The 23,898-nt window shown below is 50.0% G+C and overlaps 8 protein-coding genes across 8 annotated transcripts; 2 read left to right on the forward strand and 6 right to left on the reverse strand.

The window, feature by feature from the left end:
* Positions 1–261: 261 nt before the first annotated feature.
* Positions 262–1,745, reverse strand: N7515_007603 (putative pyridine nucleotide-disulfide oxidoreductase AMID-like; the record flags this gene model as incomplete). The annotated part of the gene is made up of 5 exons (XM_056668347.1): positions 262–299; positions 355–662; positions 721–1,078; positions 1,141–1,482; positions 1,538–1,745. The coding sequence occupies 5 exons, from the start codon at positions 1,743–1,745 to the stop codon at positions 262–264; spliced, it is 1,254 nt and encodes a 417-aa protein (XP_056521943.1).
* A 1,003-nt stretch (positions 1,746–2,748) lies between these two features.
* sidI (putative long-chain-fatty-acid-CoA ligase) lies at positions 2,749–4,786 on the reverse strand (the record flags this gene model as incomplete). The annotated part of the gene is made up of 5 exons (XM_056668348.1): positions 2,749–3,083; positions 3,143–3,472; positions 3,526–3,905; positions 4,013–4,310; positions 4,378–4,786. 5 exons carry the CDS (start codon positions 4,784–4,786, stop codon positions 2,749–2,751), a joined length of 1,752 nt encoding a protein of 583 aa, XP_056521944.1.
* Positions 4,787–6,447: 1,661 nt separating this feature from the next.
* Positions 6,448–8,293, reverse strand: N7515_007605 (putative transcription regulator (RTG2); the record flags this gene model as incomplete). Its single annotated transcript, XM_056668349.1, has 2 exons — positions 6,448–8,137; positions 8,196–8,293. 2 exons carry the CDS (start codon positions 8,291–8,293, stop codon positions 6,448–6,450), a joined length of 1,788 nt encoding a protein of 595 aa, XP_056521945.1.
* A 1,059-nt stretch (positions 8,294–9,352) lies between these two features.
* On the forward strand, positions 9,353–12,005 carry N7515_007606 (ferric reductase family protein; the record flags this gene model as incomplete). The annotated part of the gene is made up of 7 exons (XM_056668350.1): positions 9,353–9,775; positions 9,827–9,867; positions 9,915–10,256; positions 10,314–10,543; positions 10,614–10,666; positions 10,724–10,845; positions 10,910–12,005. 7 exons carry the CDS (start codon positions 9,353–9,355, stop codon positions 12,003–12,005), a joined length of 2,307 nt encoding a protein of 768 aa, XP_056521946.1.
* Positions 12,006–13,088: 1,083 nt separating this feature from the next.
* N7515_007607 (hydrophobin family protein) lies at positions 13,089–13,613 on the forward strand (the record flags this gene model as incomplete). Its single annotated transcript, XM_056668351.1, has 3 exons — positions 13,089–13,368; positions 13,418–13,503; positions 13,557–13,613. The coding sequence occupies 3 exons, from the start codon at positions 13,089–13,091 to the stop codon at positions 13,611–13,613; spliced, it is 423 nt and encodes a 140-aa protein (XP_056521947.1).
* Positions 13,614–14,256: 643 nt separating this feature from the next.
* rglB (polysaccharide lyase family 4 protein) lies at positions 14,257–16,397 on the reverse strand (the record flags this gene model as incomplete). Its single annotated transcript, XM_056668352.1, has 4 exons — positions 14,257–15,474; positions 15,522–15,536; positions 15,589–15,680; positions 15,746–16,397. 4 exons carry the CDS (start codon positions 16,395–16,397, stop codon positions 14,257–14,259), a joined length of 1,977 nt encoding a protein of 658 aa, XP_056521948.1.
* A 502-nt stretch (positions 16,398–16,899) lies between these two features.
* On the reverse strand, positions 16,900–19,459 carry N7515_007609 (transcription factor domain-containing protein; the record flags this gene model as incomplete). The annotated part of the gene is made up of 7 exons (XM_056668353.1): positions 16,900–17,264; positions 17,317–17,555; positions 17,618–18,031; positions 18,097–18,195; positions 18,303–18,925; positions 18,977–19,053; positions 19,252–19,459. The coding sequence occupies 7 exons, from the start codon at positions 19,457–19,459 to the stop codon at positions 16,900–16,902; spliced, it is 2,025 nt and encodes a 674-aa protein (XP_056521949.1).
* Positions 19,460–19,793: 334 nt separating this feature from the next.
* N7515_007610 (hybrid sensor histidine kinase/response regulator) lies at positions 19,794–23,804 on the reverse strand (the record flags this gene model as incomplete). Its single annotated transcript, XM_056668354.1, has 3 exons — positions 19,794–20,056; positions 20,131–23,654; positions 23,743–23,804. The coding sequence occupies 3 exons, from the start codon at positions 23,802–23,804 to the stop codon at positions 19,794–19,796; spliced, it is 3,849 nt and encodes a 1,282-aa protein (XP_056521950.1).
* Between the last annotated feature and the right edge of the window lie 94 nt (positions 23,805–23,898).

Here is a 23,898-nt window from a genome sequence, read left to right on the forward strand (position 1 = left end):
AGCTGAAAAGATGAAAGCAGAGATATTTGAGGTCTGATCAGATCACACATGAAGTCATATCAGTATGCAAAATATAATCCATCTGAACGCCAACTCCGACTTTGAGGGGAAACTGGGCACCCCCTTGAACAAAGAAGAGACAAAGTACTCAGGTGTGTATGTGATATAGAGAAGACACCCAAAATTCGCTGTGGCACCCCAGACAGTCAGCATGTCAGACATCTCAGAGCATGAGGTCCATTCAAGGCTACTGTGTCATGCCTAGTACACCTCGCCAAGACGCATATAGTTCCAGCAAACTGCAATCCTTGTCAGCTCTTGAGTCAGAATTTCCACATAATGATAGGAACGTACTACTATGTCCCATGTCTTTCCCAAATAAGCTCTCCATCAGATCTTCACCCTCTCGAGTGCCCTCTCCTGGGGAATAACTGACGGCCTTTTTGCCAAGGGCCAGCCCCATTACCGAGGGGAATGGCTCCAGGGTTTGAGAGTCTGCCTTTGCACCGGTGCACTCCGCCAGCATGTGCTGGTAGATGTTCACACCCGCATAATGACCCATATGCATTGCACCACCACAACGCTTGATACCTTCCCACGCTGTAAGGTCACCTACTGCCCAGTGATGCTCTGCATTGGGGATATCACCGGAGAATTGTAGTCTTGAAAGTGATTAGACATGCTGCAGAAAGCGGAGGAATGGAATGGGAAATTGCTTACGAGCGGTGCACTTTGATATAACCTTCCGGATTCAGTGCCTCCTTTGGCAGGTATGTCGACGTCGGGATGCTTTGCGAGATGGCACTCAAGACATGGCCAGTCGTGAGTGTTCGGCCGTCGCTGAGCGTGAGCCTCCAGACCCGTGTGTCGTGTTCCGCGTCAACAGCCGTGGTCTCGATGACGCGTTGCTCGAGTATGACCTCGACACCTGTCTCACGCAATATAGACAATACGCGTTCGGCAAAGTCATCCGGCAAAGGCTCGGAAGAAAGGAGACGCTTTCGAGAATGGATGAGAGTCACCTTCTGCTGTGGGTTGAGCATCTTCAACTCGGCAGCCATTTCCACACCCACGGCACCTGACCACAACAAAATAGTCAGAATGGGGATTTAGTTTTCCACAAAGTTCAACCTCACGAACCTCCGCCCACAACAACAACGCCATCACGAGCGTGCTTCACATCAGACATATGGTCTTTGGCTTCTTGGAGGAAGTCATTTCGGTGCAAGGATTGAGGAACTGTGGGAAAGGTCCGGCGCAGCCCAGATCCCGCAATTAAATAGTCATAGGGCTCCGTCCGGTTGTTCTTGGTCTCTGCATCGACAATATGGGCAACTTTGCCGTTGAAATCAACCGAAGCAACGGTTCCCTGAATGAAGGCGAGACCTGGATATTTAAGTCCGGGAATATCCTGGAACCGGGTCCATGCCTTAGAGGCAAATTTCTCACAGGCTAGTGCCTTTGGAGACCCGATCAAATGAACTAGATATGTGAGCGAGGTGTGACAGGTAGGGCTTGGCGGATTGGGGAAGCATACAGTAGCCGTCTCTCTTATCAACGACTGTTATCTGGATTGGAATACGATGGGCAGGGGCTTTAGAGTCAGGGCTGCAGTCAAATCGGGGGACACGACCCTGTGAAAGATCGATGAGGGCCAATGCAGCAGCTAGACCACCGTAGGAGCCACCGATCACAAGCACTCGAAATTTGCGGGATACAGTTCCGACAAAGTCGTTAGAAGGCATGATGATCTTGAAATGAAGGATATGACACTGGAGAAAGGAGCAGGAGGGATATAGAAAAGAAAACCGACAAGGAGCTTGCTGGAACGGACCAAAAAATCAAAATAAAGACGACCTAGGTAGGGTTATCTCATCGGATCAGCGGGCCCGGAACTTATCAGATTGAAAGCGACATCGGATATCTTGGCTTTGTCTCCTGTGGCTGGGGTTATCTGATCCGATGGCAGCCGAGAAGGATGAAACATACGATGCCCCTCGGTTGTACTAACCAATTCCCACCAGTCAGTCGCAACACCCAACGTTTCTGGGGCACCCAGACGAGCTGGAGTCCTAACCCATTTGAAGTTGGGCATTCGAATGCCGTCAAATACGTTGGCCTGGTTGAACAGGTGTTGTATATCATCTTTTCCGTTATATGGACGAGTTTTGTACTTACATGTACATGTAACTAGTTCGAGTTTCATGATTCTGTATATTGTACGGTTGACGCCAAGAACCTTACAAGGTTGGGAATAATGGGACCACCCGAGAAGTTCCATGGATGTGGGCCCACGCCCAGGCCGTGGATACGGTAACCTGCATACGGTACCTGGGTAAGATATTCCGAAGTTTTACCTTCCATGGGTCAATACAGCCACCAAAGCAAAAGGGGAGCGATCAGCGATCAGACAAGATGAACATCTAATCTGATTCTGGGAAGTGGATACAAAATGGTCACGGCCAGCTTCACGATTGGTAGAGAAAATGGCGCAATCCGTTTCGAGACCCGCCTGTCGTCACGGTAACTTGTTGTTACTCGATGTTACAAGCGTCGGAGTGAACGAATAGGTAATAGTAAGATCTGATAAGATACGCCCCTCATTTGCATCAATGAAATGTTTTTTACCCAGGTTGTGGAAATTCACCTGGGCGTATTAATTCAACTCTATGACTTCGTGCACCGAGTATCTAGCATCGGGCAACCGGCAACGAAGAAGACTATCCTGTCCTACTTTTCCCTTTTTGTTTATACCTTCTGGCGCGCGGCCAGCACTGCCATCGCCATTTCCCGTAGCTCCACCTTCCGAACTTTGCCGCTCCCCGTTACAGGAACCGTACTCGGCACCCCCTCTTCTCCAAATACAAAAACATGCTGCGGGGCTTTGTGTCGGCCAAGAGTCTCGCGTGTCCATGCGCGCAGTTCGTCGTCAGTCGGACGACCGGCGCCCGGAGCGACCGCGATAAATGCCCCAACAACCTCGCCGTATTTTGAATCGGAAACACCGATCACAGATGCCAGCTCAATAGAGGGATGTGCGGCCAATCGTTCTTCAATTTCGAGAGGATAGATGTTTTCACCGCCTGGATCTCTCCGCATAAGAAAGTGTGCCGACGGAGGTGCGAAGGGGGCTCTAACTTACCGCGAATGATTATGTCCTTGAACCGACCAGTGATGGTGCAGTAGCCTTCTGCGTTGAAAGAAGCTTCGTCGCCAGTCTTGAGCCATTTGACACCCTCGGCGTCGGTGATGAATGTCTCTGCCGTTTTCGCTGGGTTGTTCCAGTATCCCGCAGTGAGCTGGTAGCCTGCCATGCAAAGCTCACCGCGTTGGCCCACAGGGACGATATTTCCCTGCGCATCGATGATCTTTGCGCGAGCATGTGGCATAACCTTTCCGACGGTGGTTAATCTTGTGTGGATGCTGTCGGTGGTGAAGGCGTTGAAGCAAGTAGGCGACGCCTCCGTAAGACCTAAGACTGGATTAGCATTTGATACGCGTCTTGACGAAAAGGACAGTAAGCACCATAGCTACTAGTGTATTCAGTCATGTTCAATTCCGCTAAGAGGCGCTTCATGAGTGGTCGCGGGACTGGGGCACCAGCAATGATGCCTGTGCGAAGATTTGAGGTATCGAAGTCCGAGGGCTTGGGAACAGCGAGGATCGCCTCAAACATGGTTGGGACACCATGCAGGGCAGTGCATTTCTCGTCAGAGATGGCATGCAGGACAGCTTTAGGATCGAAAGTCTCGCTGGGGAAGATGATTTTGGAGCCATGCGTGACCACCGCCAGCATGCCTAGGACCAGCCCGAAGCAGTGGAACAACGGTGGTGGACAGCACAGGACATCGAAAGAAGTGAGGTTCATGCGGTCACCGATAAATCGCGAATTGTTGACTAAGTTGCTGCACAAGAATTAGTTATCTTCAGTCAAGGAGACGAACAGCCAAAACGGCAGGAGATCCAAAGAACTCAGAAAGGATCGGCACTTTGTCGCAGGCGTTTTACATACTGGTGTGTCAACATAGCGGCTTTGGGATTGCCTGTTGAGCCGCTGGTGAATTGCAAATTGCAGACATCAGTGGGCCGCAATTCACTTTCGCGGTCCTGGAGCACATGGGCAGCCTGCGATAGGCCTCGTTCTACGACATCCTGGTAAGTAGTGAAGTTGTTGTAGCTTCCTCGAAGGATCACGATTTCCTCCAGGGATACCGATGTCGCCGATTCTTTGGGGGTGGGACCGAGTTCGGCCAAGACTTCCTCGATATTATGACGTCCAATGCGAGGTGTCATGAAGAGCATTCGGCATTCTGAAAGAAGACCAAAGGAAAAGAACTTAGCATGACGCTCATAACATGGAAACTGGATATCACCCACCACTATGGTTCAGAGCGTAATATAGCTCCGAGGGAGTGTAGGTGTTGTTCAAAACAACCAAGATAGCTCCGACTCGGGCGGCCGCAAAGAACACCGAGATGTACTGCTCACAGTTCCCCGCCATGATGCCGATGCGGTCGCCTTTTTCAATTCCCGAAGCCAACATCCCTCGGGCGAGGCGGTCGCTCTCACTCTTCAGTTGGCCATAAGTCCACCGCGCACCAGTCCAAGGGAAAACCAGACACTCAATTTCACCATACTGCAGCGCTTGAAGTGTCAGCAGCTCCCCCAATGTGATGTCTAGTAGCGCGGGCTCTGTCGGGCCTGCAACAATGGACAGCTGCGGGGTGGTAGGCTGAACATGCGAGAGCGTCTGCTGCAGTCGCTGTACACTTCTTGGGGCCGCCATGCTGAGTTCTAGGAAGTTGAGAAGAATTGACGAAAAACCGTGGAAAAAGCGGGCTTATAGACGTAACCGACAATATCGCCCCAGTTTTCGCACAAGATAAAATGAAAATCTCACTAAATCCATTTATTCGCATCAGATATGCCGTCGACTCCACACCTCGGAGTTTTGTATTTTTGAATTCCCCGATTTTAGCTTTTATGTTTGGCTGGCCCTGGATCTTGGCGTCTTACACAACTCCACTCTAATCTCAGAACTTGGGAATACGCAAGCTCCGAGGTAATTGTCTTGTGTGAAGGCTTTTCCAATGGATTTTGTAAATGCGATCGGAACATCGGGAGCATGTGCATTTGGATCTTCCTCCTTGGAAGACAGGATACCGATACACCATCGTTCTCAAAGGCTTCAGTCATTGCGCGAATTACCAGATGCGGTGGCTTATTGGGATTTGTGACGGACTCTCGGCCGTTGAGAAGTGGCCTGACGGTGCCCGGGGGATAGCAATTTTTTTAATCATTTGACACGAATGATCATGAACTACCGAGTCCTTCAATACGGGATTCAACGAAGGTTGTCCAACATCTCCGGTGATCGTCTGTTGAAGTTCCCATCACGGTAGTCTATGATGTACGGTACATCGATGTACATCGTGATTTAGAATGGTTTGTCAGAGTGCAATCTATGTAACATCTTTCTGATCCACCAAGAAGGTTGAAAACCCTCGTGGCACTGGACTCCACTTAGGATCAGATAACTTCGGTGCAGAAGGCACTCCGTAGGTGCGGGTTTTATCAATCAGTTGGGACTTGGAAGAGGTTTCCTGAGTGGACAACGGTACATACCTTGGGTATTTTTGGCATCCCGGGACCCGAGTCTTGGCATACGTAGCTCGTTCGAAGCTCGGTGTTCGGCTGGAAGACAAGGGTGAGATGGGCCTCAGGGTGTTGTTCAGAATCGTCTCGATTGCAGGCCTGAAGTACCGCATGTGCATCTAGGTCATTCGAGCACCGCGAACTGACTCACAGTGGCTTGATGCGGCCAAAACGCAACCATAACGCCCCTGTCATAGGCTGCATGTATCCGTATCGTCACGCGGATAACAACCCTGGAATGTGTCTTGGCATATCTAATCAATCGGGCTGATCTAATCAATCATTCCCGACAGGGAATTGCTAAGGACAAGCTTCCCTTGCCGACATCGGCGAATTTGAGTTGGACCGACCAAAGGATACCAGCCATATCAATAATAATACAGGTATAATACTGGGCAGACAAGATGAGGCGAACGCAAGGCCGTATCCAGTCGGCGAACCTGTTTCGAAAGTACAGCCCTGCCCGCAGGTGGACAGCGTTCAAGATACGCATCGCACCTGCTAAGAACAATGTCAGCACTAGAAGATAGGTACCAACTAACTACCCAATGCAGAATAGACATATTGTCCATCTGGTCATCCCACAAACATTTCTCTCTTCCCGCTTTCTTCTCGTACCATCTCTAAGCATGCACCTGGTAACAATGGCCTCGCTAAAGCCTTCCTGCTTTGTCTTGTCCATCCTCACAAGATTACTAGCTCCTCATCAGTATCTGAGATACCTATCTCTTAGGCACTGGCTTTTACACTTCGTACGCTGGTAGTCAAGCTCCTCATCTTCTGGGTATCCACTTATTTAGTCAACAAGTCTTCTTCCACCACCGAGACAATTACTCTGATGCCCCAGCCATCTCGCCCCCCAATCCAATTCTTTCGCTTCCCGACCTTCTGGACTTTTCGCACGTCATGCTCCAGCTCTTGTTTCAAATGTGTCGGATCATATGCAACTCTCTGAATAGTAATTGTCAAGTGAAGGCCGAGTTTCTCGCCTTTCTTACCCAATCCGTCCTCCCATCGTGCCGATGGCACAACTCGAGGCTTCGAAGTGTCAATAGACCCTGTGGGATACAATTGGCCCAGGACGAGACCGAGTTTTCCAAGATAACGGGTCCACCAAACTTCTTCCGGTGTCAAGATACCCTGTAGGTGGGACTTGAAATCCATGTCTCTAGGCGGCAATTCTCCGCCATAACGTTCTTGGAGCATCAGGGCCAGAAGAGCGCGATGAGAATGTGGAATACCGTGGGTGGAGGCTAGGATGCCAGTACTGGTGCTGTATAAGGCGGCACTAGAAGAGATTTCTTTGGACATTGTAGCGTGATAGTAGAGCACGTTGGCAAAGGCCTGGATCAGGTGTAGTGTGATAGACGAGGGGAATGACCGACTGGCACATGGCCGAGGGAGCGCAGACAACAATAAAGAGGACAGCGCTTGGGCCGAGGATGGTGCATACCGGGCCGTGGCAACCTCGAGGGGATCTTGCTGGCGGACAACCGGGAGCATCTCGCGAAAGAGCACTCCTTCTCGTACTCCACCCTGGCAGAAATGCGCCTCTCTGATTCCATGCGGTAATGATTCGGCCAGTGTGTTGACTAAAAAGGCCACTGACGGGACTTGCTTGCGCCGCCGATCGGAGACTCGGAAAATCTCGTGGGCCGTCTCAGCCACATCCTTGAGGGTCTCGGTGTCCGCAAAGTCCTTCTTTGGTGCGGAATATCCATTGATAATCGAGATAGGATAGCTTCGGCCTTTTGTCTGGTGCAGGTATAACAGAAGATAGCCCCAGCCCCGGAATCCTCCCCCAGAGAGGTAGAGGGGAAAGCCACCCTGTTCCCGGGCCTTCTGAACAAGCCTTGCTGGGACCTCGAGGGTATCAAAAGCGGAGCGGAAATTATCAGCCATTTCCTTGCGAAATTCTTCCCGTGCTTTGTCCGCAGCCTCCTTATCTTTGCCCCGCTTGAGATCTGCCAATTTCTGTGTCAAGGCAGCTGCTCCATAGGGAAAGCTGACCGATCCTTGCGAACTCATGTGCACGTTGCCAGCATGCGAAGTGATCCAAGTCATCTGCATGCTCCCACCCCCCAGATCCAATGCAAGCCCTTCCACATCTGAAAAACTACTGGCAATTCCCCAAGCTCCAATGACCCCTTCCTCCTCCTTTCGTAATGCTTGCACCGATATCCCAGTCTTGCGATGAATGGCGTCGATGAACTCGGAGGCATTGATGGCAGTCCGAGTTGCTTCTGTGGCGATGATCCGAATGTTCCTCGTGGGAACCCCAATTTGCATGCACACAATCTGAAAACGAGCTATAGCACTCACGATTCGGTCGATGACATGCTGTGGGATAGGAATTCGGTTGCCCGAGTCGGTATCGACTTGAGCTTCGTAGAGCGAGATGTTGACCCGGTGAAAGTGTACTGTAGGGATAACACGAGTGCTCGGGGGTGAAAGGTCAGAGATAGAGCAGCGAATACCATTACTGCAGTATGTAAGCCAATGAACAGTCCCATGATGGAATGAAGAGGTGGTATGTTTACCTGCCTAAATCAACCACGGCATGAAGATTTACATTCTGACCCGGGGCAGATGAGGTCGCTTGAGCACCCATTGCTGGAATACAGTCCCCTCCTCCCATAATTGTAATCAGTTGTGCAGGTGTGCATTGTAGGTCAGACAGCTATTCTGCCTGGATCTGAGAGCGCGCGTGACATCATGCACTTTGACCGCCCGACGCTTTGACCAGTTTTCTGCCACTTGATTAACTCGGACTTCGAAATGTGATGTGAAGCTTAGACCTGGTCACCTGATAAGACATTCTGTGTTTTTTGGAATTCTGAATTCAAACAGCTTCAATGAAACTTCAAACTAGTAAGTAGCAACTACATGGTTATGAACTCAGCATTTGACAAATACATACTGTGTACAGTGTGTAGTTCAGTGACTGGTAGCAGCCGTACATTTGGGGGAAATAAGAGCAAGATAAACATAACTACAGGGCCTAATACCTAAACAAAGCCCACAGGGCCCTCTCTTTCACTCTTTCAACGGATGTCACATGGGACAGGCAAACCTAGTTCAGGGAATTGCAATGCAGTTGTCAATTGTCATTGTTGAGGCCTTGAGGCCTTGATGCCTCAGGCGCTTGCCAGAATGCACCTCCGATCGATAGCGTTCCTCTTTCTTCCTTCTCCTTCTCCCCCCGTTACGTTATTTCCTAACACTCAATCTATAGGGTGCCCGTGGTGCCTGTATCCTGTATCGGGCAATTCCCAAATACGCGCATTACCTGACGTAATTGGGCCCACATCACGTACAGCACGTGACTATTGTCTAATCAATCAGATCTGATAAGACATTCTGCTTTTTGGCAATCCACACAGTTTGGATGCAACTACCTGGTCACACTTTATCCTTGGGACCTTGGGATTTCTGCTTTTCCATGACCATATAAAGTGTAAAGTGTTTCCAATGTGAATATGACTCACACCTGACTTTGCTCTGAAAAGTGAAACTTCAGAAACTATGTACGAACCAAAACTAACCAGTCCCGGGCAATTCTACAACCCGGAGACTTCGGTAATCCACATGGCCCCACCTGATCAGTGCGATTATCGGATTGTGTCTGTACTCCGCTTTTTCGGCCTCGAACGTCTCTTCCTAACCTCCAGACCGAACGCCAATTTGGAGACTCATCATGGCCTTTGGCTGGCTAGTCATCGCACTTGCCCAGGGTGCATGGGCTAGTTCCACAGGAAACGAGCGTTGCGTGACTGCCGTCTCCTCGGCGTACAATTACATATCATTTACTGGCTCTGCCGCAGAAGGCATATGGTCTGGATGTCGAAATAGACTGAAGGTTGCATCTATTTACGCCGCATCAGATATCTATTGCAACGAGCAGGAGCGGTTGATAGGATTCAGTCAACTGGCCAATCAGTGCGAAGGAGCTGACAACCCCCAGGGGCTTTTGTCGAGAGAAGATGTCGCTGAATATCTCACCGAGGATGCAATACGCAAGATGAGGACGGTGGACTATCAGGAGCTGTCTCCCCGAGAACCATCGGATGCCCCTGTCATGCTTTCTGCATCTTACTTCGAAAACATGTTTAGCACAATCGTGAGACCCCCTGTCACTTTTGCAGGAGCGTCAATCTAATCGACACCTTAGGAATACTGGGAATTCGAGATTTGGTCACATCATGCATTTGGGTTAGTCTTCCGAGGAGGCAAGCGGAACATGACGACTGACAGACCAGTTATTTTGGTTACGCCTATTGGGGTGGTTTATTGTTACTGGGGATGATGTATCGTCTGAGTGATTGGGTTCTCCACAGCCGACAACGCTCAACAGAGCGCGCGATAGAGTCCAATATGTATCCTCTGATGAGGGTCTTGGAGCGCACCCCATTGGTCGGGACAGGTCTTCACTGGATTCAGACTCACCTGATTGTCCCATCGCCCTTGGCAACAACGCATGGTCGATATATGCTAGGTTGCACTTTCTCAACCAGAGCCGAAGCGCTCGTCATCACGGGGTTTTGGTTGATTAGCATCATCCTAAGTGTTGTGGGTTACCGAACTTTCACTGGGAATATCTAGTATGTACCAAGACTGTCGATTGCATCACAATTGTGAACCTGCTAACAAGAATCAAGCTGGCCGGATATCCCGAGCCAGATTCTTCGGTACTCTGCAGACCGCACCGGAATCATGTCCTTTGCAAATTTGCCCCTTGTGTGGCTCTTTGGTGGACGAAATAACATTTTCTTGTGGGCCACCGGGTGGAGTTTCGCATCATTCAATATATTTCATCGCCATGTGGCCCGGATTGCTACTGTACAAGCAGTAGTCCACTCTATCCTCTACCTCGTTATGTTTCTACAAAGTAAGTAATGTACTGTAATGACCCCCTAGACGCCAATGCAGACTGGAATGCTTACAGTCACAAACTTTAGCGGGGAAGGCCTGGAGGGGAATGTCCAAGACCTATGTACTATGGGGCATCTTGGTAGGTTGCCGTTCTTCATTATATCATTGCAAGTTGATTGACGTGATTTCGCCCTAGGCCACGTTCGTCATGATTTTGTTGCTGATAACCTCATTGGACCGGATCCGCATTGCGACATATGAGCTGTTCCTGCTCTCCCATGTTGTTCTTTCTATCATTGCCCTCGTTGGATGCTTCTAGTGAGTGACAGCCCGGGTCGAACTTTTCTCTTTTGCCCAACGTTTGTTTCCTAACTTTAGACAGCCATACAGTTATATTCGAGGGGAATGAGTATTGGAAGTATCTATGGCCTTCGGCTACTATATGGGCCATTGATCGACTCCTTCGGGTTATTCGGTTGTGCTACTGCAACCTTTACGTCAGTATCTCCAATAAGGGACCTCTGAGTATTTCTACAAGTCGCATGACTTATGACGAAGCAACCGACGTGGTGCGATTAGAGGTCATCCCAGGACTTCCTTCTTTACAACCTTCACCAGGACAATACTACTTTTTATACCAGCCCTTTCGACTTACTGGTTGGGAGAGTCATCCTTTCACCATTGCAGCTTGGTCGTACGAAGCAGGAGACCGGACACTTTCTACATCAACATCTAGGAGGAAGCCGCTCCAGGCACTTGATGTTTCACACATACCGCTTCTTTCAGGTCGTGCTGCTGGCCAACATTACCGACGACACTGCGAACGTGACTGTTCAGATTCAAATGGAGCACCGAAGCTGAAATTGGTCTTCTGGCTCCGTCCGTATGATGGGTGGACCCGACAGTTACGTGAACAATGTCTGAGATCGTCAGCCAACACAGCCGAACCAATCATCCTTCTTGAAGGCCCTTACGGAGACACGTTTCCTTTGTGGCGGTATGACTCGGTGTTGATCATCGTCGGAGGAACGGGAATTGCATCGGCGGTGCCTTATATTCAAGATCATCTCCGTCGGTCTGCCGAGGGCGGTAGTCTCGCAAACGAGAAGACGCGAGTGCGAGACATGGAGCTAATTTGGACCACGAAACAGCGTGAGTTTATTCGAGACGTTTGTCTTCGGGAACTGAAACCTGCTCTTGACCGAGAGGACTTCCGTGCTTCCTTTTACGCCACGCATGATCCCACCAGATGTTTCGAAGATCTTAACAGTATTGGACTCAATATCCAGCCAGGGAGACCCAATCTTCAATCTTTGATAATAAACCGGGCCTGTGATGAGTGTTCAGCTGGTTCTAGTCTTGCCATCCTTGTATGTGGCCCGCCTGGAATGGCCGACGAAGCACGCGCTGCAACGCATCTTGCCATGCGGCAAGGTTATCGCTCAGTCAAATTTGTGGAAGAGTCTTTTACGTGGTAGGCAAGGGGTTGGTTGATGGGCGTTGTGATATGTACATACATGAGACTATGCATGGGTCCTGTAGACACGGGCACGCGCGCTAAGAATTGGCCTTTTTTCCAACATCAACCAATGTCACACTTCCCGCCTAGTCTTTATTGTAATCAATCGAGAGACTATAGACCAAACAGGGGTTTAACTGGATATCAATACCCCACAAGGAACTGTTCTGGGTATTCTGTTGAAGATCGTTGGACTTTTACAAGATCTGGAGCTCGAATGTCTGACAGGGGTGCGTTATGTATGATTCAGGAGTTCAGGAGGTTCCTGCAGCCTGCGCCATGAATTTGGGATTATTGCATCCGAGTAAGCAACCGGATGAGTCTAAATTGCTTAATTTGACCGGACCTAAATGAAAAAGCCCAAAGAATTGCCCCAACAGGATGTGAGGTTAGAGTCACAGGATGTGATAGATTGACTCCATTAGTATCACCAGTTGATCGCCCTAGACATGCGCAGATCCAAAAGCAAAATAGCAAACAAAAACCAGATAAACAAAAAGCAGAACAGCAGATCAAAAAGCAAAGACAAGACAAATAGGAATCCATGGAGTGAAGCATTGAAGATCTTCTAATTAGCACCCCCTTATAGTTCCCATGATCGTCGCCTAATGTGATCTGTAGATGCATTTTGCTCTTCTTTGCGGGGAGCATCAGGGTAGGATGCATCAATTTCCAAGATGGAGATTGGACAGATTCCACCTTAAGCCCATGATTGAATATAGATCACCCAAGAGCTGAATGATCCATGCTCGCCAAGCCCTATCCTGCGCACTTAGAACAATAAATCACAGCCACCAACCTCATACAGTACTAAGAGCCGAATGCTGAACTGCTCGAAGAACAAACATGCTTACCGGTTGGCCCAGGCCAAATGAGAATAGCCAAGTAGATGGAGAACCGGAAAAGCTATAAAGAGCAAGATCCTCCCAGCCAAGTCAGATTCATCCATCGCTCAACTCTTGCATCTTCAAATCAATCCAGTTACCTTCAAGTTTCATCTTTTCTTCAACCTCTTTTGTGCTCCTTCAAGACAATTTCCAAGATGAAGTTCTTTATTCCCACCTTCCTTTTCGCTGCTACCGCTATGGCGCTGCCTAGCTCAGGATCTAGCGCCGGTGTCGGTCCTCAGTCTGAGAACGAGGTTGAACACGCTGTGAACCAGTGCGGCAACGGTGCCCAGATGTCCTGTTGCAACAAGATCAACAAGAACGAGGGCGTCACCCAGAACAACATTGGTGTCCTATCCAATGTTCTCGGTGCCATTGGCAGTGAGGGCTTGGGCCTTGGTCAAGGCTGCACTCAGCTTGACATTCCCGTCTCGGGTAGGTGATCTATTGATGTGCACGAAGAATGAAACTGACCCCATAACAGTCATCGGTGCTGCCGGTTTGACCGACTTCCTCAAGAAGAACTGCCAGCAGAACGTTGCCTGTTGTCAAAACTCTAACTCTCAGGCTGTATGTATTGTTCTGTTGCAGGAGAGGAAGACCATACTGACTAAATCGAATAGAACGGCAATCTTGTGGGTGTCGCCGCCCCCTGTATCAGCTTCGGCGGCCTTCTGTAAACCTCAAGGCCTGGAGCCTAACCTTTTCCGTCATGAAATTATCAGCCATGACCTTCAAACTTGTCTACTATCATGGTCTCTGCGGGAAAGGTTAGAATGGATACCAGTACATACATGTATACTCGCAGCCTTTGCCATCGAGAGCGTCCCATTTTCTATCTCCCTGGGAGGTTGGTTTTCCCATATTAAGGAATGCCTTGATCTCAAGTGTGGATATCGCCATTCCTTTGTCTTTCATTTGTCACCAGTCTTTGCCCGGGGGTTCTGACCACATATGTATCTTATCTTTCACATAAATGGAAGGTCCTTGTTGTAATTCGCGTTTGGTGAAGTGCCACCATTCTGAATCTTGGGACATCTTACAAAATTCACCTCCAAGCCAACCTTGCCTAATCATAGTTTCACTGATACAAAGGGAAATAACAGAGTAGCGAATTTATGCCTGGACGATGTGGTGCACTTCGTTGAAGCCTAGTGGGCACCGATTTGGTATGAGCGTTTTGAGACTTTGAGACGCTGGTCCATTTTTGACGACTAATGAATGGAATTGAATTTGAAAGAACCATTTTGCATCACCAGACAGTGTTTTGGAGGTCGGAGCGGATTGAGAGCTTTGATAACACACGCCAGGTCGTGAGCTGGATTACTGCAGCTCTAGCCGGATCGCGTCGTATTGTACATAAACAGTTGCCGGAAGAATGGCAGTCTCAGTATCCGTCGCGTTGAAAGGAAGGTGCAGTCGCAGTGTGTTGTCTCCGGCGTGTAGCCAATTTGCAGGGAACCCCAATCTTGTCCTGACCTGGTAGCAGCTGACGGCAGATCGCACAATACAGCTGCTTGATTGATTGAACCCAATGATGAATGTGAGGGGATCTGGATGATCGTTGATGTAGCTTTCCAGTGATAAATCGTTGTATGGCTCAGCGGGATTCCACGCGTCCGTGTTTCCTGCCGCGGTTTTTGCTGCCGCCAGCTGTAAAGTCAATGTTGCTGTTTTCCGCTCTCGCAATTGTTTTGGGCTGAGTTTGAAATGGATATTCCAGTCATACGTTGTCTCGTGTTCGACGTAGGAGTCCTTTGCCGTTGGACCAAACACCGACCAGTGGGCAGTGTTCAGGTCGGTGGCTGGATCGCTAGCGCCAATGGTGTAGTTGATACCATTGGGAAAATCAGCACGCCAGTCATATGCCCCCCAATATATGAGATATTCGGGAGGGTGGAGCGGATGGGTCAAGTCTTTGGCATTGCCATGTCGGAATTCACCAGAGGACTTATCAGGTACCCCAATGCGCCAGACTTCAGTCCCTGCAGACTCTTGGATCCAAGTCTCATGCACTGCGGTCCGCTTTCCTGCACGAACGATGACTCCGTCGCGAACGAAATCTCCAAAAATTCCATCTGCATAGACAGTAAGTCGGTACTTTCCTTCCCGGACATGATCAATGCTGAAGCTTCCATCATGATCGATATCAGTCCAGTACTGGTAGGAGCTTGGAACCACACTATTATCTTGGAAGTACTGCCCGTGGACGGTGAGTATTGCTACTGCGTGCATGGCACCCCTTGGGAGCTGTACAGTTCCCTTGACACTGCCTCGCTGGATCGAGGGAGCATATCCGACCACATGCTTGGCAATGGAGTCATAGAAAGCGGTGTTCCAATGTGGGTTTGCTAAACTTTCTGCTTCAGACCGTAGCTCCTGAAGGGATGTCGATCCCTTCCCACCATTGAAGAAATAGAATTGCGGACCAAAGGTTCGATCGAATCCATGTGTGATGTTCGGTGTTCCTTCTCCATGATGGTTTGATACGAGGTAATTATAGACGATTCCGTCTACTGTTAAGTCGGAATGCAGTGGGCCCTGAGAAATGTCAGTCCCCGAATCACACGGCGTTTCAGGTCACTTACACCGTAATAGGTGTCCTGGTAGGAGATAAGTTAGTTCAAATTCCTCAAAAAGGTTCGTATGACCGACCTTGGTATTCATCACCAGCCATGCTCCGTACGTTGTGCCCTTTGAGGTGCTGCCGTCAGCATAGAGACCATGTACACTATTGTTTCGCCATTCTGGAGGTCATTGGTCAGCTAGTGAAGACGTTTACAGTCTTAAGGGGACAAAGTGGGGGCCATACGATTTGAAAATGTGTACTTGGTAAAATACTCAGAGAAGCTGGTGTAATAACCGTCGTCCGGCGTGTTGTTGAATGACCATGTGGCGTCTTGGACAACGACCTGTTTCGAGATGGCATTTTTACTGGGCAGTGGTGCGGTTTGAATATCGCTTGACGTCAGATGTGTCCAGAGATCAGTGTTTGGCCGAAAGAGAGTCCTAAACTCCTGTAGGTTGCGTAGGTAAGGTGTGGTTTCATTATGGTAGGCCAATCGACTGAACATATGCAACCCCGTCTCGCCATCGCGCAGAAACCAGTACTGTTGAAACTTCTGGCCCGTTGGAGTGTACGTATCACTCAATATCAAGCCTCCATATGTGGTCCCAGTCGAATCCGTGCCCTCGACAATCTCGACGTTCGGTGTTGTTGCTCCGGGTGTGTAGAAGCCGGAAGGAATGCAATAACAGTCAAGATATGGCCCAATACCCGTGGATCCTGACTGAGGGCCCAACAAGTCTTTACCGTCTAATGTCAGATCGACAATTTGGCCAACGCTCTTCTGTAGAACAACCGCGAGGCGATCATTGGCGAGTGTGATGTGAGTCTGGTTGTCGGCAATGTGTAGCGCCGCCGCGCCAGCCGCTGCCGTGAAAGTTAAAAACGAAGCTCGCATGGGATGCAATGGTGTACTGATACTTGTTGGCCCCAGGTGAAGATATTGTCAGTTGTAGATCGGCTAGGTATTATATACCACCCCTGCCGTGGACTCACGGGGGATTAATATCCCGAGTCATGCATATGTGGTAAACAGCTTTCGGAGACGCCATTGCTCTATACTTGAGACTTCATGGGCCTGAAATCCGCCAATTGGGAGTTTCTCCCTTAGCCGTTGTAGGGGGGTAAGGTGGAGACAAAGTGAACTGACATATTGTCGTAGTGTCCGGGGAAGTCGAGGAATGCGGGGTTTGACGGCAGACGGATAAATAGCTCGGCCGTTGATCACCCGAGTCTTGGTCTGAACAAGGAGGTCTCCCTCGAAAGCGATTTGGTATCCATAGCCAAAACGTGGGAGTTGAAAACCTAGGGATAGTATCATGGCCGGCTGAAAAAGGATGCCAGGAACGAGATATTCGAGATATTCCCCATTGAATTGCAAGACCTTGAGGCAAAAGTTTCTAAAACAGGTTGCTTGGAACACTATTCAACCATGACATATCTTGAAAGTCAGGGAATTCAAAATGGTCCATAATGGCCGCGTTTATTGCTTCTCCAAAGGATTCATCATTCACGACGCCTGCACTGGTGTCTATGTTATGGCTGGATGAGTTGTCGGTCGGCAACAGACCTTCAGAGGCAACTTGTTCGTAAAGGATCTCAAGAGCAGCCACACAGCGACGAGCTGATGTGCTATAGGTTTGGTATTTCCGAAGTACCTCGAGTGCGTAGTTCCAAGACTGCGCGATGGAGTTTTCTGTGACCTCGGCAAGTATCGCAGAGCATAAACGGCCCGCGATCAAGACGGTTGCAGAAGTATAAACGTCTACGTCAGTCAGCATCACATGAAGCAGATATCCAGGGAGATTTGGACGAACACAGAATATTATACCACCACGCTGGTAGTGGGCCACCGGTACCATCAGCAGGGACGTTATTGTGGATGAGCTCGATCGACTCTTGGGCCGTCTTCACACAAATGATTGAACATTGAAGCGCCACCCGATGAGGAAAGGAGTCATACGCAGACACCAGCGGACCAGTCGTGGTATTATCTCGGACGGCACAGTACTTGGAAAGAGTAGACCGAAAAAGTAGCATACGCACATGAAGAAATCTGATGAGCATGTTGGTCAGAAATTTCGAGGGCGCATCAGATTTTGGAGTAGAACAACAGACCTGGCGCGCAATACAACTTTTTGTCGGCAGAATATAGGGTTTGCAGAGCTCTCCGATGAACCTCCACGCAAGTGTGGAGGCAGACTTCGTGTCCATTGAGTGAGAGAGCGGTCAATCTGGAAGATAGTTCGCTCCCCCTCGCCTGTAACATTGTCGAAAGTGAACTCATGTGCGTCCTCACTGCTCTCATCAGAGATTGGCTTGTAAAGGCTGAGAAGTACATCATTCATGATTTCGTAAAGCTCCAATGATTTCGCGTAGAATGCCATCATCGACGGACAGTCGGAAGGCTGGGAAACCTCCTTGCTCGAGTCGACGGGGATATACTCATCGTCAACCGCGACTGGCAAAGGAACCGCCCCGCTAGAGGCCTTGGATATCATGGCAGGGCGACCGAATGTCATAGATATAACTCTTCGAAAATATGAAAATCAGAATCAGGCCGAATGTTAGCTAGCGCGGACTTAGATTCGACATACCGATCCATTAAAATACAGCCATGCCATATTTTTCGGGCCAGCTGGCGCTCTCGGAACGTCTGAAGACGAGCAATGTGCTGGGGGAGATGAAGTCCCAGACTTTGAGCATTACGGATTGCAAGCCCAGTAACAATCCAACAATGGTGCGCGGAGTCCGTACTCTGCAGATACTGGGCCATGAGAAGTAAGCACTGGACCAAACCCACAGAGCCAGTATCCCAAAGATTGAATTGAAATAACCCTTTGGCGCGGGAAAAAAAGCATCTGCCGATGCCTCTCGATCTTTTGGCGGAACGAAATCCGCCAACTGGCTGGACAGAGCGAATATAACATTGAGAGTGCACATCAACATGTTCTCATCATACACCAGGCCATCACCGGTCCATATCTTTGCATACTCGGCTTTCAACTGAGCCGGTTCCAGAAACGGATATAACGGGAAGACGTAGTCCCAGTAGACCTCCATCAGACTGTCTGCCATTCTCCGTGGGGGAAGCACGTAGCTTGCCACAGAAGACTGCTGTCTCTCGCCACGCGTCGGCATTAAGCTGGAAGGGATAGGGGGATTAGGAACCGAGCATCGCTGATGAGGTGATGCGACTCTTCGGTCGACCGCAGTCTTGACTTGACGCATGAAACCTGCCGCACTGGAGCTTCCAAAGAAACCTTGATAGGCGCGCTCTTCATCTACAGCACCCATCATCGCATTAACCCCATCTAGTTGACTTGTGGGTGTGGATATGTCGCCTTGACGGTGCGTACTTCGGGTGTAGTTTGCAGGCGTAGGTGACCGTGCTGTGCCGGGTGTCGGAGATGACAGACATGCTCTCTATGCACCCGTCCATTAGATAGTGAATCTTTAGCTGAATTAGTGACCAACCAGTGGGGTTCCTGCTGTTTGAGCCGTCTCCGGATACCGTGGGCTTTCAAGTCGTTGGATCCGAGATTCTAATGCGGCTATGTAACTATCAGAGCAGGTCAGCCAACAGGAGCGCCGTTTGCAATAAATGATATGATACTTTTCATTTGCTCGTTTTTTTTCTAGCTCGCCTGTGTAGACACATCGTAGGCCTCGGTCAGTCCTTTTGCTGCATGGCCCACACACTCCAATCTCGAGTCAGCACGGGTCAGATTCCGAATCGCGTGAAGACAAACCCGGTTGTACTCCATCACAACGAACCTTCCTGGCCCGACAATCATCGCAGGCAACAGCAATTTTCCGACGTTTTGGTCTGGGTTGAGACGCAGACGCCGAGTGGTTCATAATGGCAATTACAGGAGGGTCGAACCGCAGGGAAAAGCTCGGGATCTGATCCGAGAGTCGGAATGTTGGGTATGCCACGTGACTGACATTTAGCCCCATTGTCGGTTTACGCGTAGGATGGATCCGTTGGACCGTTTGCTCTTTCCAAGGACCAAGGACCAAGGTTCCTGCCTGAGTAGGTAAACTTCGAAGTATCAACAAGGATGGCTCCCGTCGGGAAGGTTCCAACCTTAAAAAGGGTCCTTCCTGCTGGAGCAACACTAAAGGGTAAAGCAACATTGGAAGGTTCTAATTTTGGTTGCTCAATAAGGTACGCACTACGCAGGGAGTACTAATTAATGCATTGCGCATTTCATCTTCTTTTCGGAGACCAAAAATAATCACAATTCTACTGCGTATACCTAGGTAGCGTTCTAGTTATCTATGTGTTAAGCTAATTCTTCATCCGCTTCAGGATCTCCAGCAACTCTGCCTTCTTAACAGGCTTGATAAGAAATGTGTCGATGCCAGACCCAAAGGCCTCCTTCTGAGCATCAGGACTATCAAGTCCAGTTAATGCGGCGATGAATGTTTTCGGCGACGTTTGCTGCGCAGATTTCGACATGCCTGCTCGGTGCTCTTTCTCTAGCCGGCGGATTTCCTGGGAAGCTTGGAAGCCGTTCATAACCGGCATTGAGATATCTGGTCTCGTCAGTACTTCCTGGAAGATGATGGAACCAATCCGGGAAACAATGGAAAGGGAGGTCCCAAGAAGCGAGGCTTGCACATACCGATTATAACGATCCGGAATTTACCGGGATGGGCCTTATACAACTCGACTGCTTCTGCTCCATTGCGAGCCGTGGTGTATGGATGTTTGCCCTTGGTGTAGGCACATAGCAATTGGAGGTTGAGTTGATTGTCATCCACTAATAAGACACATGGCTCTGACTCATTGTTGATTTCCCTGGGTGACGTGGAGGGCATTGCATCCTGCGAGCTTGGACGTGGACGTTCTTCTAGTGTGCGCTCATATGGCGGAGCTCGACCGCTTTCGTGTTCGGGGGTCCCCATTGTATCGGCCGTCGGGCGCTTGCTGATTTTGACTCTCTCTTTGGGCGCATAACTGGGCGCAACGTCGACTGGAAGGCGGGAAGACTGAGGCATTTCCACCCATCGTGTGGGCGCATCCGTACTGCCTTGTCCAGAGGGCTGATCAAGCTGCCTTTTGATACAGATGTCCAACGCACGTGCTAACTTGCGAGGCCCACATGGTTGGCTAATAAATTCAAAGTGAGAGCTCTCGTCACGGTTCTGCGCTGTAACAAACATTCTGTGAGCTTCCTCCGGGGATTGGCAAATAACAACAACAGGTGCGGATGAACCGTCTCTGTTGACGAGATATTGACTGAGACCGAACAGGTCTCTTCCCTGTGTATCCTCACAGTCCAGCTCTGTCTGCACAGCCAGGTAGAAATCGTATCGCTCATTCTCGTTCCCTTTGGGCGTCACATTGGTCGCTTCCATGCCGAACCAGTCGTGGCACAGACGCTCCAAAGATGAATACAGGGTTTTATCTCGTTGGGAGCGAAGAGACGAGCCAAAGCCAAGGAATCCAATCGTCTTTCCCTGTGTGTGACTTTGCAGGGAACTGAACACAGAGCTCGAAGACGCGGCATCCGAGTCATCCGACGACCGCATAAGTGGTGTGCGAATAGTAAGGGTAGTTCCAACACCTTGGGTCGACTCAATCTCGATCGAACCGCCGAGGAATGAAACAGCCTGCCGAACGATGCTCAATCCAAGTCCGCTTCCAGAGGCAAGCGGGTTTTCCTGTGAAAATGGGGTGAAAAGGCCATCTTGCAAAAATTGCGGACCGATGCCTTGTCCAGTGTCCCTCACTGTCAGGATGACTTCGAATTCTTGCTCCTCTTTCTCGGACGACTCCTTGGAGGATCCAGAGTCGCGTGGAACCGAACTTAAGCCAAGATAAATATACCCCGAAGGAGTATATTTCAGGGAATTGCCAAAAACGTTCATGAGGATACGTCGCCATGCACCGGCGTGTGTGTTGAAGTCCCATTTGGTGTTCGGCTGAATATCGAAGATGATCGTGACGTGGCTTGCGCGCGGACCAACTTGATCGTCTTTGCTGGCAGGGCCGGCCCATCGTGAAGAAGAATCAGTCAAGGCAGGCGGTGGCGCCTCTGGGTGGGTATAGAAACTGTATCCGGCAAACACACATTCTGCAACCTCCTCGAGTATGATATCCAACTCAACATGCGTAGACGAAAGGTTGCCTCCGCCATCTCCATCTTTCGTTCGCGCGCGATCGAAGTCTTTTGATGGGGCAGGACTGGCCGATGCCTTCTTTCCTCGCCTGCTCTTCCGACTGGGCTGTCTCTTTTGATACTTGGAAATGAAGGTGAGATCAAGCAAGTTGTTGATAGTGTCCAGCAGAGTGCGACCACAGGATTCGATGGTGTGTACCATTCCATGCTGCAGAGCATTCATAGCCGTGTCACTCAAGATATCTGCCGTGCCCAAAATGCCGTGGAGTGGATTCCGAAGCTCATGGGTGATGCTGCTGACCACATTGGTTTTAGCCTTTTCTGCAAGCTCCACGTCGACTCGACGGACCTCTGCCATGATGCTGTTCGTAAAAGCAGAGATATAGGCCAGCTCATTCTCGAATGTGAATATATGCTCCGGATCTTTCGTCCACACCAGCGTTCCGGCAAACCATCTATCCTTGTCGGAATCCCAAATAGGCAGCAGAAGGATGTTCCTGGCACCCGGGAATAATTTGATCAAATCATTCGCGTCCTTCTGGAAAGTGGGCTTGCGTCGCTCTTTGTTTGCTGGACGTTGATCATCGGTGCCTGGTTCAGTGCTTCGGGTCCCGGGCTCGGGTCGAGACGGCGGCATTCGCGCGCTGTCGCTGTTCTCCGAAACGGAACCGTCAGCGTTGTAGGTGAAGATCTTCCCCCGAGGATATCGCCGAATGAGCGAGGTGAAGAGCGATTCTGGTACCACAACCGCTGAGGCAGCTCTAGTCTTGTCGTTGATGCTAGACATTCTTGAGCTCGAATACCCCAGGCATTCACTTGCACGTGTGCCGTCGGTGTCACCGTCAGATAAGTTGTGTTTGGACGAATTAGTTGACTCGCTGCTGTCGTCACCGCTTGATGCCGGTTCTTTGGAAATTGGCCCAGAAACTTTGCGGGTGTTCTGTTTGACAAGGCTGCCGAAGCGCTCGCGGTTCGCATCAAGGAACAAAACACCCTCCGCTCTGATCGACTCTCTAATCAGATTTGCCGCACGAGAGAATATCTTTTTCACACTGTTCGCGAATGTATCATCGTCTAATTGTTCGCCTGCGAGAACACTGCGAACAACTTGAACCTTTTCGTTCGATGCCTCCCTTTCTGGTTCTTCCGCGCGTTGGGCCTCCGGGGCCCTGTTGTTTGAGCGCGACCTTGCGCCATTTGAAAGGCGTCTGGTGGGCTTGGCAGCCGCGTGCTTCCCTTCGGTTTCGTCTTCGCTCAGGCGTTGTAAATCTTGTTGCTGGATATCCAACTGCCCTTCTGTCGTCTCTCCAGATTGCTCAGAGGCAGCGTATTGCGCATTGGCTTCTCGCCACGAATGCCGAAGGGTGGATCGGCCCTCAACAAAGCTGCCAAGGCCGACAATCATTAGTTCAGCCTGGTTATTCTTGCGCCTGGAGTGTTCCAGTACCAAGTGCTCCATCACAGTCGCGGCCATGTCCTTCATAAATCGCAAATCATTCTGGTTGAGGGCCTCTGTCCTTGGCTTACTGTCCATCACGCAGTATGCACCAATGATGGAACCCCGTGGGCTCACAATCGGCACAGCCGCATAGAAGCGCACGTCGGACAGTGCGTCAAGGAGATTTTGGGGTCTGAAGTGCTCGTCCTTGCTCACATCGTTCACCACCAAGTAGCCCAATTCAACCACTTTATCGTGTTCGTTGTAATGCTCAGACGGCAACCCCTCCACGTGATGACAGAATCCTCTGTCCTTGGGAAGGACGCAACATCCGAGTCGTAACCTGTCCCGGTCATCTTGCATATTGCCACCGATCAGACTTAAAGAAGGGGTGGCTTCTGCGATGATGTGCTGATGTGTGCGATCAAAAAGGGAGATCAAAGCGCGCTCGGTTCCGAGTCGAAAAGTGCCTAGCTGAGCAAAGGAATTCAAGGCTGAATCGCGAGATGCCTGTGGGACGAAGGTCTCGCGGCCGGCATGATCGAACGGCGCATACTGCGAGGCGGAATGGTCGCTCGGGACGTATCTGTATGCGAAAGAAAGGTCAGCCAACTTTCATCACGAATCGCATTTTGGACTTGGAGCACCAATGTGGTCCGACGAGCACGTCTTACTTGTGAAAGTCGCGCTCTTGCGCTGGTCTATAATGTGACTGGAGACGCCCGCTTACAGGCATAACGAAGTTTGCCCGCGTTGTCTCAATTGAAGAGGATTGAAGGTTGAGAATCAAATCAATATTTACAGGTCGACATCGTCAAAGTGTCGACGAT

The sequence above is a fragment of the Penicillium bovifimosum genome (assembly GCF_028826915.1).
Source record: "Penicillium bovifimosum strain IBT 22155 chromosome Unknown utg000005l_segment0_segment0, whole genome shotgun sequence".
Taxonomy (NCBI): domain Eukaryota; kingdom Fungi; phylum Ascomycota; class Eurotiomycetes; order Eurotiales; family Aspergillaceae; genus Penicillium; species Penicillium bovifimosum.